This window comes from Callorhinchus milii, unplaced genomic scaffold (genome assembly GCF_018977255.1).
Source record: "Callorhinchus milii isolate IMCB2004 unplaced genomic scaffold, IMCB_Cmil_1.0 Scaffold2, whole genome shotgun sequence".
Taxonomy (NCBI): Eukaryota; Metazoa; Chordata; class Chondrichthyes; order Chimaeriformes; family Callorhinchidae; genus Callorhinchus; species Callorhinchus milii.
Window position 1 is genome coordinate 53,422,688 of NW_024704743.1, and position 15,487 is coordinate 53,438,174.

The 15,487-nt window shown below is 41.4% G+C and overlaps 1 protein-coding gene across 2 annotated transcripts in view; it reads left to right on the forward strand.

Annotated features, from left to right (window-relative positions):
* Positions 1 to 15,487, forward strand: part of igf2bp3 (insulin-like growth factor 2 mRNA binding protein 3) — a 94,728-nt gene that overhangs the window by 71,619 nt on the left and 7,622 nt on the right. The window contains exons 10-11 of one of the 2 annotated variants that reach the window (XM_042332253.1): positions 1,540 to 1,650; positions 9,089 to 9,154. In XM_042332253.1, coding sequence (XP_042188187.1) covers positions 1,540 to 1,650; positions 9,089 to 9,154 — 177 coding nt within the window. The remainder of the gene's footprint in view (positions 1 to 1,539; positions 1,651 to 9,088; positions 9,155 to 15,487) is intronic. The other variant, XM_042332254.1, reaches the window with a different exon arrangement.

Genomic DNA, 15,487 nt, shown 5'->3' on the forward strand with positions numbered 1-15,487 from the left:
GGCAATGTTCTGCACGGCTGCTCTCTGATATACCAATGGAATTTGAGAAACTCCTCCAGAATATTCACCCACGCCATTATCCACACCATTAATCCTGACCTTCCTGTTTGATATTCTTCCTCTTGTCTCTCAAGCAAGCCCCGGCTCAAAAGCACTTACATTTTTATCAGCATATTTGATATGTCTATCTTTTCATGTAACTACCCAAAACTGTTTAACCAGATAACTCATTTGACACAACAACAAACAACAAATTACATTTGTCAAGTGCCTTTCATGTCGGGAGGACGTCCCATGACACAGTAGCATCAATGGAGTTTTTGGGGAATCTGTTCCACAACTATTGGAGAAAGTAATTTTTAATCTCATCTTTAATTTAAACAACTATCCAAGTCTGCACATACATTCTTAGCCAAATGGCCATCTAGATCTTTGCCTCTGAGAAATTTAAAGACTTAGATCATTGATCTTCTCCTGTCTACTTCAGTGAGAACTTCAGTTCTGTGAGTCTTTCTCATAATTTGAAATCTTAGGTCATGAAATGATCGTCACTTTTATCTAAAAGCTCTACAATGACAAAAAAATTACATTTATAGAGTGCCTTTCACGTCAGGAGGACGTCCAAAAGCCCTGAACAGTCAGGTGTCGGGGTCCGACATGGGGGAGGGGTGGCGTAGGGTTGAGGGAAGGCAGAGAGGTGGAAGGATGACCAAAGGTACGATCGAAGAGATGTAATGCTGCGTTCATCAACTCCCATCAAAAAAACAATAGAGAAGTATCTGCTGGAGAACTCTATTGAAAGATGTAGGGATCAATGAGATGAACAGCAACGTGTACTTATAGGCCCTCTACACAGGGTAGTGTTTCAGAGCACTTGAACAAATTCTTTCTGTGCTGCCAGGACTTAGGAGGGTGACATGGGGAGAATGTCATCTGAGAAGAGGAGGAAATCTGCTATGAATAGTTGAGATATGGGGATAGGAAATATTCTACAGATTTTGCTCAATTGTATCAATTTCTGAGTGTATTTTGGTGCCTAGTCCCATCTATTTTTAAATCCCACCTTAAAATCTGCCTCTTTGACCTCCCTATTGTCACCTCCCTCTTCTTCCTCCTTGCTCATCAACCAACCCGGCTACTGTGAAGCACCTCAAGACTTCATCCTATGTGAAGGATGCAATATAAGTGCAAGTTGTTGCTGTTGCATTTTTTATATAAAAATATCTAACCAGAATCTCCGGATTTCAAGTAGATTTATTTTGACTTGCTTCAGTTGAACCTAATATTTGACCAACTTTATTGGTACGTGATCAGATTTCATTGAATTACAAGAAGCTGAGAAGATAACCATTGTTATTGTGTTAACTCAATTCTATCCAAGCCTGAGGGCTGTAGAACCATTAGAAATTCACAGCACAGAAGAAGCCCATCTTGCCCATGTACACAGGGAAAAGTTATTGCATAAATTTCTTGTCAAAATACTGTAAAACTTCCCAAAATGGAGAGCCATGTTTATGGTGTTAACATTTATTTTTGCAGCTTCAAGCGCATTTGATCCCTGGCCTAAACCTGAATGCTTTAGGTTTATTTCCTCCTCCACCTGTTATCCCACCACCTTCAGTGCCTGCTGCTTCTTATGCTCCATTTGGGGTAAGTGTTTTTTAAGTTCAGATCTATAGTACTGTGGGTGCTGTATTCATATTGTTGATACAGGGTATTTTAAACTGAGCGAAAAATGCTTTCATATAATACGTTTCAGCTTTGCTTAGTTATCGCTCTTGCTGCTGGGGCAGAAGGCTGTGGGTCAAGCCCCATGCCAGGACTTTAAGTTTGTGGTCTAAGATGACACTCCAGTGTCATTGCAGGGGAATGCTGCATTGTCAGAGATGCTGTCTTTTGAATGAGACATTTAAGTCCTGTCTGTTCAGATGGATGTTAATCATCCCAAAAACAGATGGAATTTTCTTCCCATTTCTAGGCCAGCATTTCTCTAGAGTCTAGATTAATCAATCATTCATCTTGGAGCTGTTTGTGCAGTATTGCCTTATACAAATTGGTTTCTGTGTTTCCCTACAAAAAGTCACTACAATTGACAGAAATTAACTGAGATGTTAAAATGTTATAGGTGTGACATTACATGGTATGATTATTATGTTATGATATGCACTGAGTTTTAGTGGTAGGGTTCAGACAATGTGCTAATTGTTGTTGGATCTTTCTTGGTAAAGAGAATATTGGCTTCTTGGTTTCCATTACTTGCAGGTAGGTTTGCCTTGTGGTATTAAGTGAAATACGATTTTCTAGTTTAAAATAACAGTACAAATAATTGTATTCAATTCCTTAAATGTTCAAATGAAATGATTGAATCAGATTTAACCTTTCACAACACTATATAACATGATCACTTGCTTTCATCATGTCCAGGCTTGACACTACCAACTCTCTGCTTACCGGACTTCCTAACGATTCCCTCCACAAGTTACAGACCATTCAAAACTCTGCAGCTTGTGTTCTCTCTTGCTTTAAGCTTCGTGAGCCTGCCATTCCCATCCTTGCTTGGCTCCCCATCCCCCAGAGGATCGAGTTTCATATCTGTGCCCTCACTTTTTAATCCATCCATGGTCTTGCTCTACTCTATCTGTGATCTCCTCAAATCCTACCAACCTAGCTGCTGCCTCTGCTTGGCATCTACTGGTCATCATCACACCCCACACTTCCCACCCCACTATCAGACTCAGGCCTTCAGTCTACCTGCTCACTCTTTGGTACTCCATCCCAGAGTCCCCTTCCATTTAGAACCATTTAATTGAGACCAAAGCCTAATTTGAACTACAATAGTATTAAAATTATGTGCATCTCTAAGTTGGGCTTGTAAACAGAGTTAGTGAACTCTAATGTATCGTTTTGTGTAGGATTGCACAAGAGAATTGTATAAATAGAAAAAAAAATACAATTAATTCCTTGAGAAATTGCAGACCCTTCATACTGAAGGACTTGACTTTTGCCATTTCCTGGAGGACTAGAGTACTTTATTCATCCAAAAACTAAACAGAAAGCTATCACTCTTGCCTGCTGAATAACACATTTTGTGTTTCTTACCAGAATTTGTTAGCTTCTCTATCAAAAGTTTAATTACTAAAGAAATATGCTGATTGGAACATTCGGAGCAATATTCCTAAAGTTTCTTATAGTTCTGTTGAAGAATTGGTATATTTGTGGGCCAATTCTTTTGTATTATCCTGCATGATATTGAATGGATATCACTCAGGGAAAAATCACTGATTGTTAGTAAATGATTAACAGCTTGTTAATAAATAATAAGGATTCAGATCTTTTCCTGATGGTTTTGTGAGATGGAAGAATATGATGGCATTATTCTAAATTAATTTGACAGGTGACCCTAGCTAACAATCCCTCAGATAAAATGAGTAATTTACTTCATGGCTGTTTGTGGCCCAAGCCCTTGCTGTACATAAATTGTCTGCCACTTTCACCTACAAATATACAGTGCCAGCCCCTCACAGTAAAATTTTGTAAAGCTCTTTGAGATGTTTTGATGTGATCAGGCACTATACCAAATTCAAGGATGATTATAAGTCATCAATCATTATATAATAATTATAATAACATTATTGTTCAAATTACTCCACGGCCTCACTCCACCCAACTCTGCGGTCTCCTGTAATCCTACCACCTTGGCCACTTCTTCACTTAGTGAATACGAACTTGCTTCATGTCCCCTGCTTCATCCACCCTACTATTTGCATTGTCGGAAGTGCCATTCTTCGGATGAGATGTTAAAATGAGGTCCATCTGCCTGTTCAGGTGAATGTTAAAGATCCCATGGCATTATTTGAAATGAGAAGGTAGTTTCTTCCGGTGTTCTGGCCAACGATCCCCCAAATAAAATTGGTCACACAATCCACGTTTTTTATGGGACATTGCTGTACGCAGCTGGCTGCTGTGTTTTGCCCACAAAATATACAGTCAATCTACTTTACAATATATTCTGTGAAGCGCTTTGGGATCTCACGACGAAATGATAAGGCACTATATCAAATGTAAGGATTATTATATTAGCTCTTTTTCCTTTCCGCCGGCTCAGATGCCCAGCCAGCTCTGTAAAGTGCTTTGAGATCTTACTGGCATAAAAGGTCCTATGTAAATTGCATTGTATAAATTATCCGGATCCATATATTGAAACATATTTCTAGGATAAACACATATTGATGATGGAGAATATGCATAGCCTTGATACTTGGTTGAAAGTTGCCATACATAGTCTTATTTTGTTTGGGTGATCTAATTCATTCTAAACAATTTAAAAATCAATAGTTCATTTAGCAAGACCCTTTTAGCTAAATACTTATTTGAGAACATTTTATTCTTTTTATTGTAACTTTTTGGTCTGACACATGCGGAAACCATTGTCATTCTTAAAAGTATCCAAACCATACATGCATCGCACTTGTGTAAGGATATTTCCCATTTATCTCCCTGGAGTGACTCGCCCTGCTTACCTAAGTTCAGGAAATACTAGCCACAGCTTGGCAAGAACCAAATCTTGGGGAGCTCAGAGTGTGCGTTGGGTTCTGTTTAACCAGTGAAAACTGCATAATTTGCCATTGAAAGATGAGCTTCCTGCTATTTTTCCCACCCTGTCCGTTAGGATTTTGATTTACTGGGTTAACGGTGGTTGAATGGGAAGAATTTCTGCCCCCAGTGATTGTTCTCCCCCTGTTCTGGCAATGAGCCAGGCTGGCTGGTCTGCACAGTGACAGTGTCTTGGAGTACTGATTCACAAACTACTGAGATTCCCACAAAGTATTGACTCGATCATAATATTCTATTGCCAGACATGTCACCTTGTAGTCAGGTCAGCTCCAAGGGGATGCCAGTTACCTCCCGCCCCCTGCCCTCCCTTTTTTTATTCTAAAGTTGCTATATTACAGTTGTGGCTTTGTACAGTGCAATAAGTAATTGTGCTAGGGAATGTGACACTACCAGGTTGAAAAACGCTTCCAGTACCCAGGGAAATATCCAGAGTCCTACTTATCTTTTCAAACTCTGAAATTGTAATTGCCAACTTCGGGTAGGGGTGTGGGGGAGAGGGCGCGGTGGGAATGGAGACTGTGTTTGGGGCCACTGTTGCATTTATCCTTTTTGTGTTGCTGCTATTTTGCTCAGGTGTTCTTACCTGGACAATAAGCGCTCTGGGACACTACCCTGCGTGAGCGGTGCTATATAAGTACAAGTTGTTGTTGTTGACGGTGATTCAATACAAGGTCACTTTCTGCACTGGTTCTATTCTCAACCGGGCTGAATTGGTGACACTCACCTCTGAGTCCAAAAGATATAGATTAAAGCTGATACTCCAGTGCATGCTGCGAGAGCACTGCAATTTTAGAAGTACCATCCTTCAAATGAGACATCTAGCTGCCCCTTCAGATGGACCTTAAAGATCCCATGGCACTATTTGAAAAGAGAATGGAGTTTCTCCCTGAGTCTTGGCCAACAATTGTCCAAATTAAATTTGTTATTCCATTTTTGACTGGTTGGGGGACATTGAGTACATATTTTCTGCTGCTTTTACCCATAAATACACCACCATAAATACACCATCATGTTGAAATACATTTCAACAACATGATAAGGTATTATATCAAATGCAATCTTTACAATCAATGGCTTTCTTTTCTCTGGCTAATTTAACAATTTTTGTAGTGGAAATAAAATATTTTTTATCAGCTTAATTTTCATATTGTGCATGGCATGCCAGAAATGTTTATCTTAATCAGGCAGTTTTAATAGGATATGATATAAACACAACAACAACAACAACAACAAGATTCCATTTATAAAGTGCCTTTCACGTCAGGAGGACGTCCCAAGGCGCTGCACAGTTGGGTCATGACCCGAGCAGGGGGGAAATGGTCAGGGTGAGGGGAGGGGAGGGAGCAAGGAGGGGGGAAATGGTCAGGGTGAGGGGAGGGAAGGGAGGGAGCGAGAAGGGGGAAGAGAGTCGAGAGGGGAGCTGAAGGCTCGGTCAAAGAGAAAGGTTTTGAGACCGGCCTTGAAGGAGGAAAGGGAGGAAGCGGCGAAGGCACTGGGGGATAGAGTTCCAGAGCCTCGGGGCTGAGAGGCTGAAGGCCCGACCACCGATGGTAGGGCGGTTGGGGCGGGGGACGTGGAGCAGACCGGAGCCGGAGGAACGGAGGGTACGGGCAGGTAGGTAGGGGGATAGTAGGTTGGAGAGGTAGGAGGGAGCAAGGCCGTGAATGGCCTTGTAGGTGAGGATGAGGATCTTGAAATCAATCCTCTGGGGGATGGGGAGCCAGTGGAGGCGAGCGAGGGTGGGAGTGATGTGGTCCCGAAGCCTGGTGCGGGACAGTACACGAGCTGCAGAGTTCTGAATGACCTGCAGCTTGTGGAGGGAGGTGGCGGGAAGGCCGGCGAGGAGAGAGTTCCCATAGTCCAGCCTTGAGGTGACAAAGGCGTGGACCAGGGTTTCAGCAGCGTGAGGGGTGAGGTAGTGCCGTAGTCTGGCGATGTTCCGGAGGTGATGGAAGGCGGTGCCAGTTGTGGTGCGGATGTGAGGGAGAAAGGACAGCTCAGGGTCGAACAAAACGCCGAGGTTCCTGACTGGCTTTGAGAGGTGGAGAGTGCAGCCTTGGATGCTGATGGTGTCAGCGCCTGAGGTGCGGAGGCGCTGACGTGAGCCAATCAGGAGGGCCTCGGTTTTTCGCACGTTGAGCTGAAGAAAGTTGTCTCTCGTCCAGGACTCGATGTCGGACAGGCAGCTGTCAGGACATCGGTGGTCGTGGAGTTGAGAGTAGAGGAGGAAAGGTAGAGTTGGGTGTCATCCGCATACATGTGGAAGTTAACTCCATGTCTGCGGATGATGTCACCGAGGGGGAGCATATAGAGGGTGAAGAGGAGGGGACCGAGGACAGAGCCCTGAGGGACACCACATGAGACAGTACGGGGGGTGGAGGAGAAGCCATTCGTCGAGACAAAGTGAAGACGGTGAGAAAGGTACGACCTAAACCATTCAAGGACAGTGCCTTGAAGGTTGAGGTGGGAGGACAAGCGGTGGAGTAGGATAGCGTGGTCGACCGTATCGAATGCTGCCGATAGGTCGAGGAGGCAGAGGGAGCCCTGGTCACAGATGGTCAGGATATCATTGGTGACCTTGACCAGGGCAGTTTCTGTGCTATGGGCAGCACGGAAACCTGACTGAAGGGGTTCGAAAAGAGAATGGGTGGAAAGGAAAGAGCGCAGTTGGGAGGCGACAACTCTTTCCAGGACCTTGGAGAGAAAGGGGAGGTTGGAGATGGGCCGGTAGCTTGATAGCTGCGACGCATCAAGGGAGGGTTTTTTCAGGGTGGGCGTGATGGTGGCAGTTTTTAAGGGAATGGGGACAGAGCCAGAGGAGAGGGACAGGTTGATGATGTCGGTGATATGTGGGGCAAGAAAGTGGAGCTGGGAGATAAGGAGTGGAGTGGGGATGGGGTCAAGGGAGCAGGTGGTTGGTTTTAGGGATAGGATGAGTTTCGTGACAGAGGGTGGGGAAACGGGTACAAAAGTGAGTAGGGGAGGATGGGTAGCAGTCGGAGTGAGGGGGTGGGGGGTTGGTGGATGTTGGAGGGGAAGTGACCGCGGAGCGAATTCCCTTGATCTTGGATTCAAGGAAATCCAGCATCTCCTCGCAGTGAAGGTTGGAGGAGATGACCTGCGCGGGGTGGTGGGGGGGACGGAGGAGTCGGGTTGTGGTGGAAAACAGTAGCCTGGGGTTGTTCTTCGCCTCCAGGATTATCCTGGAGTAGAAGGACGACTTGGCCGAGGCTAGAGTGGAGCGGTAAATTTTGAGGAGGTCCAGCCAGATTTGTCGGTGGACCGTTAGGCCAGATTTGACACAGGTGCGTTCAGCAGCCCGCACCTGGCTTTTCAGTGAGCGGAGGTGGGTGGTGTACCAGGGGGAGGAGCGGGAGTAGGAGACAGTGCGGGAAGTGATGGGGGCAAGAGTATCGAGTGTGGAGGAGAGGGTATTGTGGAGGAGGGAGAGAGGAGAAGAGGGGTCGGTGAGGGTTGAAGGCCAGAGGGAGAGGAGTTCAGAGGACTCCAAGGCATCGGTTAGGGATTGTGGGGGTAACTTCTTCCAAGGGCGGTAGAAGATGGTGGTGGGTCTGGTGGAGGTGGGGAGGGGGGTGGAGGTGGTGAAGGAGATGAAGTAGTGGTCAGAGATGGCCTTGTCGGTAATAGTGACATCCGAGACACTGAGGCCCCGGGTGATCACCAAATCGAGTGGGTGGCCGTGACTGTGAGTGGGGGAGTTTATGTGTAAGGAGAGGTTGAGTGAGGAGAGCAGGGAAGAGAAGTCTGTGGAGATGTATTAGAACACATTCTAATAATAAATTCTAATGGATCTCAAGACATTGTATAACCAGCACATCTTTGTAACGGATTGTAATTAAGACACTGTCCAAAAGCTGTAGGGCACTTCAGCAACTGTTCACCTCAATTGTACTGCCATCCATTGCCCTTGAGATGAGACTGCAGTTTGGGTCCGGTGTGTGTAAAAGTTTAGTGCAAACAACCGAAAAGGTCTCGGTTAAATTATATGCTCAGCATGATTTTGAATTGGAGCTGTAATGAAATCATCCATTGAAGTTAGGTTTGATGTCAGCTCTAATAAAGCATCTAATATACTTGGATTAAGAGAACATTGAAACCTTTGATTGTAGCTAGTATCAGAGCCAATCCAATTTCTGATGTGTAATACAAGCAATGTATTTGGTTCTATAAATTAGGTGCTTTTTATATGCTTTGTTTTTAATACTTCTGCTAAAAGGAGCAACATGTTTGTGATCTTTATATACACTTCAGATAATTCAATCAAAATTTCTTAAATGTGTGGTTATATTGCATGTATCATTTATTTCAGTGGTGAGACACTGTAAATATACCTAGTGAAAATGTAAACATGGTGGAACTTCTGTTTCATGCCTTCAATGTTCATGTAGTGACTTAAGTTGAACAAATATGGTGAAGATTTAAATCTATTAAATGCCAATTTTCTTTGATTTAGAGCTATCCACATTTCTGTGATGTGTATGGGGCACCGAGCATTGCTGCAGGGGGCCAGCAATTCGCTGTAAGTGACTATTTTTAGTCTGCTCTGCACAGCATTGTTTGCCTGACCTGCTTTGCTGCTCATTATAGTACAAAAAGTATAGTAAATGATAGTACAAAAAGGGCTTCAACTGAACAAAACCAACTAAAGTAAAATTTATTGCTGTTTTGTCTTATGTTTTTAAATTAAGCTTACCTACACACCTGTTGGGGGTGAAAAAAAATGAATGCACGCTACCTTAGTACAGTTTGTATTTTCTTAGAAAAGTTTTTCTGTTCCATTGTTTGTTTTCTTACACATCTCAACCATTATCTTCTAACTGAAGGCAGAGCAAGCTCAATGTAAATTACAGTATTCTAGAGGTAATGTCCTCACTTTTATGAGAATACTTTACTTCAAAAACATGATCTTTGGAAAACTACTTTCACTTCAGCTTGTGGTGTCTATAATTAAACACATCAACACAAGGCAAAACGTGCTATATAAATGTCAATTAATATTGTATTGTCTCTTTTAACATTATGATTTACAGCACCTTGGGACATCCTCCTGACGTGAACAGCGCTATATATATGCAATTTGTTGTTGTTTTTAAATCCGAGACCCCAAGTTGCTCAATAACAGCTACTAGATTTCTGAATTCTTCTTCTGTCACATCTTAGTCATTCCAAGGAAGAGTCCTTCAGGCTTATCCTCGAGTATTTATGTGAAATTGGTACCCTGCGTTTTTTAAAATTTACTAATATTTTGTTAAATAAACCACTGATCTCAGGGTGCCCATCCTGATTAGACCTGCTGCTGTTTCAGTTTATGAGGCTCAAGGGTGTGCTTTCCTTGCTTATTCTGGAATGCTAGAAAGAGCTGTAGTGCTCCTGGGATACCTGACATTTTCATCAATTTCTATTTTGAAGTGTTATCCTTTTTAAGGTTTAGATGCGGATGTACTTTTTCTGGTGAATGCTGCAGGCTGTTAAAGCCATTTGTAGCACCATATTCTAGAGTACACATTAAATATTCTACAAGAAGAAACTCACGAGCTTTGCACTAATGTATGAGTAAGAATGGTCTTTAGGATTATAATTGTGAAATGCAGTATTTTTAAAAAAACGTATTTAAGTTTAGAGGAAGTGATGTAATTCTTTAAAACAAATTTCAAACACTTTAAAGAGGACTTTAAAGTATTTGGTTTTATGACTCATCTTCTGCAGGTATAAAAGTAACTGTTTTGGTAATGTATACATATTGTAGAAAATGGTAAGGGGGTGGGGGGGGTTATTTAATAGAAATTTGTACCACAGAAGGCGGCTATCCAGCCCATCAAACTACACTGACTTGCTCTCAAAGCAAGGTTTTCAATCAATCCCACTGTCCTGCCTTTTTTCAATCCCCTTCAAGTCGCTTTCCTACAAAGATTTTTTTTGGGGAAAAAAAATCTTTGAAATGTAATACTTGCAGGATTAATTGGGTGCATGGGTGCTAACAAAGCTGTCCTGGACTGAGTGCAACATTAAACAAAAGCTGCTAATTCAAATTGCATTGCTTCAGAAGTCACAAGTCTTCATTGAGTTCCCAATTAGCTTAGAGCCCTGGTAATTAACCTTAACCAGCTAAATTGTTTCAGTGGTAACCTACAGTAGTCTTTTTTTAAAAAAAGCTTTCACTTTATGTAAATATTTGTCATTTCAATGTATAAATTGCAAAACTGAACTTTTAATTGTTTGTGATGCTTAGAACAAAGATGAACCCTGAAAGCCTAAAGTTCAATTAAATATTCCATTGAATGTTCCTTCAAAAGACATCAATTTGATCTGACACTTGCTGATCTAAACTCTCTCAAAATGAAGGTTGTTTTGTAAATAACTTGTTTTAATAAGGTTCGGCATATGCCTGCATGCTTAAGAGTGTTATCAGTCCGCAAGTATGAACATGATAACACGGTATCTTTTCTCTTTTTCACTGCAGCTTTTCTATTCATAGGTCAAGCAAATGTTTGCACTATGTTTCCTTAATGGAATCCTGTAGCTCAGTGGTTAGAGCACTCAGGTCTCAAGTGAGAGACCTGGGTTGTATTCCCGGCAGGGTGAAATGTTGGCCAAGTTTCCTTACTCCACACGCCTCTGTTCACCTAGCAGTAAGTAGGAACCCGGTTGCTCATCGATTGGTGGATCACTTTTCCGGGATTAATAATCCCTCAAGAAAAAAAAAATAATTTGGTCACTCTATCCGCAAATATACAGTCAATTAACTTTACAGTATATTCTGTGAAGCATCTTGAGATGTCTAGAAGATGTGAAAAAGTGCTATATCAGATGCAAAAATGATTATTATTAATACTTTTGTCAATTGAACAAAGTACTTCCTTCAATTGCTTGTTTGACTGTTGATCCTCCACAAGTTGTTGGTAATCTAAAGCAATTAATTTATTTGCTTCCCTAACTATTCCTGGAATTTTGGGTCGACAATGTTCTCATTGCTTAGGACAGTTGAACACTTAATTCATCTCATTGTGGACTGTAAGTTACATGAAAGAGATTCCTCTTCTGGTCTTGCAAAATCTGCAAGTCAATTTTTTCAGAACAAGAGAGGTGATTGTGGACAGTTTTCTGTCAAGTTTTCTTTTATGAATTATGAGACTTTTATGAATTGGTTATTTCACAATTCTATTTTTTGCACAAGTTGCAGCACCTGCCACTTCATATCTAAGATATTCTGATTCAGAAAGAGAATCTAGCGTGATGTTTGAGTTCCACACTGCTCTGCCAAGCTGTCGTGATTTCTGAAGGGTGTGTTCACAGATGTGACTTCACTCCCATTAAATTAGTACAAGCAGATGGGTTAGGCATTGCAGTAGCTCACTGGTATGCTATTGCTCTGAAAGGCGTGTGACATGTACTAAGGTCTGTTTTTGTTCTTGCTCTTATCCAAAAGCTAAAAAGTATAACTTCAGGGTATGGAAATTGGATCATCATCTCAGTGAATATTTCAATGACTTATTCAGAAATGCTCTCAATCTCTCCCCACTTTTAAAATAAACTGCTACTCCATAAATTGCAATATCTGCATGATGTAATAACAGCATGATTGTGTGGGTCTTGCCTCCAGTTGCACAAATTGCTTTATGATGGGAATAATGTAATAATAATCCTTGCATTTGATATCGTGCCTTATCACATCTTTGAGATGTCTCGAAACGCTTCACAGAATATACCGTAAAGTTAATTGACTGTATATTTTGTGGTGAAACGCAGCAGTCAATTGCACACAACAATGTCCCACAAACAGTCGTGGATTGAAGTGACCAGTTCATTATTTTTTTTTGAAGGAATTATTACCCCCGGAAAAGCAATCTGCCAATCAGTTAACAACTGGGTACCTACTTACTGCTAGGTAAACAGAGGCGTGTGGAGTAAGAACTTGCCCAACATTTCGCCCTGTTGGGATTCAAACCCAGGTCTCTCGCTTATGCCCGTAACCACTGAGCTACAGGACTCTGTGTATAATGTAATACCCACTGGCTTGATGTCTGGGAATAATTGTTATTTTCATGCAATCTTGTTCATTGCAGTTGCTGCAAGTTGTATAGCAATAGTTAAAAGTCCTGCAGCTCAGTGGTTAGAGCACTCGCTTTGCAAGCGAGAGACCTGAGTTCAATTCCAGGCACAGGGCGAAACCTTGGGCAAGTTTCCTTACTCCAAACAGAGCCTAATAATAATCCCTCCAAAACCAAAAACAATAATAAATTGGTCATTTTCAATCTACGACTGTTTGTGGGACATTGCTGTGCGCAATTGGCTGCCGCGTTCGCCCACAAATATACAGTCAATTCACTTTACAGTGTTTTCTGTGAAGCGCTTTGGGACGTCCTCCCGACGTGAAAAGCGCTATATCAAATGCAAGGATTATTATTATTACCCTCCGGCTTCATGTCTCCTGCCATCAGCAGTCAGACTTTGTTTTTTTTGCCTCCATTCTGTGAAACTCCATCCTGGAGACCATCTGACTCCCAACCTCACCTTGCTCAAGGTCTGTGTCAAGACCTACCTCTCTGACTGCTTTTGGTCATCTTTCCCCTCCCACCCCCTCAGCTAACACCCCCAACTAGAGGTCCCAGCCAGTACTATTAAGCACTTTGGGACGTCTTCTCAATATGAAAGACACTATAAATTTAAGTTTTTTTAACCATAAGTGTGGAATTGGACAAAGAGGCATAAGTTCAATCTGTTTAAAAATCTGAAGCAGATCTTTAAATTTTGGCAGGATCCTGATTCAGTTTTTTGTTTGTCTTTCTCCTCCTCTTCTTCCCCCACCTGCCCTCAAACAAAAAAAAACTTCAATCTTGTGTGATTTCTGAGTCTCATGTGATATCTGAGCCTTGTGAGATTTTGTTCAGTGTCTATCATGTTTTTCAATTGTCTGTTGTATCGTTATCGAATGACGACTTGCTTAGTCACTACACATTTCAGCTGCACCCGCCTGGCTTGACTCCTTCTGAACCTATTCTGCAGCGTGTGTTGTTCGTGTAGCTGCAAACAATCAAGCTCAGACAACCTGGGTTGATAATAAAACATGGGGAAATCCCTCTACAGAATCTACGAAATAAGGATGGAAATATATCAGCAATCACTTCATCCCCTTTTCCGAGCAACGAATAAGCTTTTAATTCAGAGCGCCAAATTAATATTATAAATGTTTAATATGTACATACACACAGACTTTAAAAGTAGAAAAATTATTTCCATTGGGTGGTGAGTTAGGAACTAGAGGGCATCAATTTAAGATAGTTAATTAACTAGCAAATGAGGTTAGGAAAAAAAAATTCACGCACTGAATTCTTTAATATGGATATGGTGCTTTTTAAAACAAAAAGAGTTTAAGACTGTTCATCCCCAAATTTAATTTATAATGCAGAAATTTTGGGCTCCATGTCCACACCAGATTTGTGTGCGCAGCAACATTTCCTGCATTTTTAATTCTAGCTGTAAGTAGCTACAAATCTTTAATTGAAATGTTTGGATGCTGCCAGTGTACTGGATTTGCAGCAGTGGTTATGAAGTTTCATGTCGAGTAAATTGCCACAAAAAAATCACCTTCAAAATGACTACAATGTTTTGGTGTCTGCATTTCTTCCTTTTTCTCCAAGCCGCCATAGAATGATTACATTTTGGTACAATGGCTGGGTCTTTAAGCTTTAACCAACCAATTAACTTTGCACTATATACTGTTCTCAATCATCTGACCCAGACTGTGAACACTTCTTGAGTAAATTAATAAATAATACATGCCATAAAACAATCACTTTTAAAAGATTTTGAGCAGTAACTTTGTCGTCTTCAGCTGTGCTGTGGAAGTGGGTAGCTAGGCACTTTCTTTCAGGGAGTGAAAATAACAAAGGAAAGTAAGTTATCTCAAACTACACTTGACAGCTCCTATCAACCAGCTCCAAATTGGTGGAGTGCTGGGAACAAGAGCTTTACATTTAGCTCTTATTTCATTATATTTTTTGCATGATTTTTTCCCCCAAGGAGAGTGAATCATCAGACAATTAATCAGTTGCTATTCATGTAAACTTTTGCTTTGGGTTACCCATTATTTTGTTGCTTATGCATTTATTTGTACTGTAACTCAAATTTATTTGCTTTACAACTGCTGTCTAAACCAGAGGTCATTTCAAAATTACAGACACAGACATTTAATTAACCTTCCTTATGAAAATATGTTTACACTTTATTCTCCATGAAATTCCAGACCACTCTCTTTAGCAATGCTTTTACCGTTGCTTTAAGCTTCAGAATCTTGTGCTGTTCTAGTTTGGATTGGGGTGGTATTAACAGAATCTCCCAACAATTCTGTACTCTTTATAACCTTTTTATAGTAGATCAGTTAAGCTAATTTTTTAGTTGGGACTCGGACAATTAAATGGTCGATTTGAACCTGTTTTTTTTTCTATTTTAGTGAGATTAACCTTCAGAGGCTAAGCTTATAATATCCAATAGATTACTGCTGAGTTAGGAGAGGCGGCAGAAGCTGGAAATGTTCACACCCAAGATCTTATTGAAGTATTCCAGATCCTTAAAGGGCATGGACAAAGTGAAACCTAACAACGTTTAACATAAGTCAACAAATGTACAACTTGTGATTAGCAAGGTTCATGGAATTTCGAGGCTTAATTACAGGGTGACCCCTGTTAACACTGCAGAGAGCAGTAGTGACTGACCGAGTGACTGCCTGGAAACGTGTAAGACGCCAGCCAGTCCCTGCTACAAGCTGGATGTGGACCACATCATGGGTCTACAGGAAATATGCAGACTCCAGTGAGGCATATTATAACAAGGTTGCCCAGCATTTTATACAGAG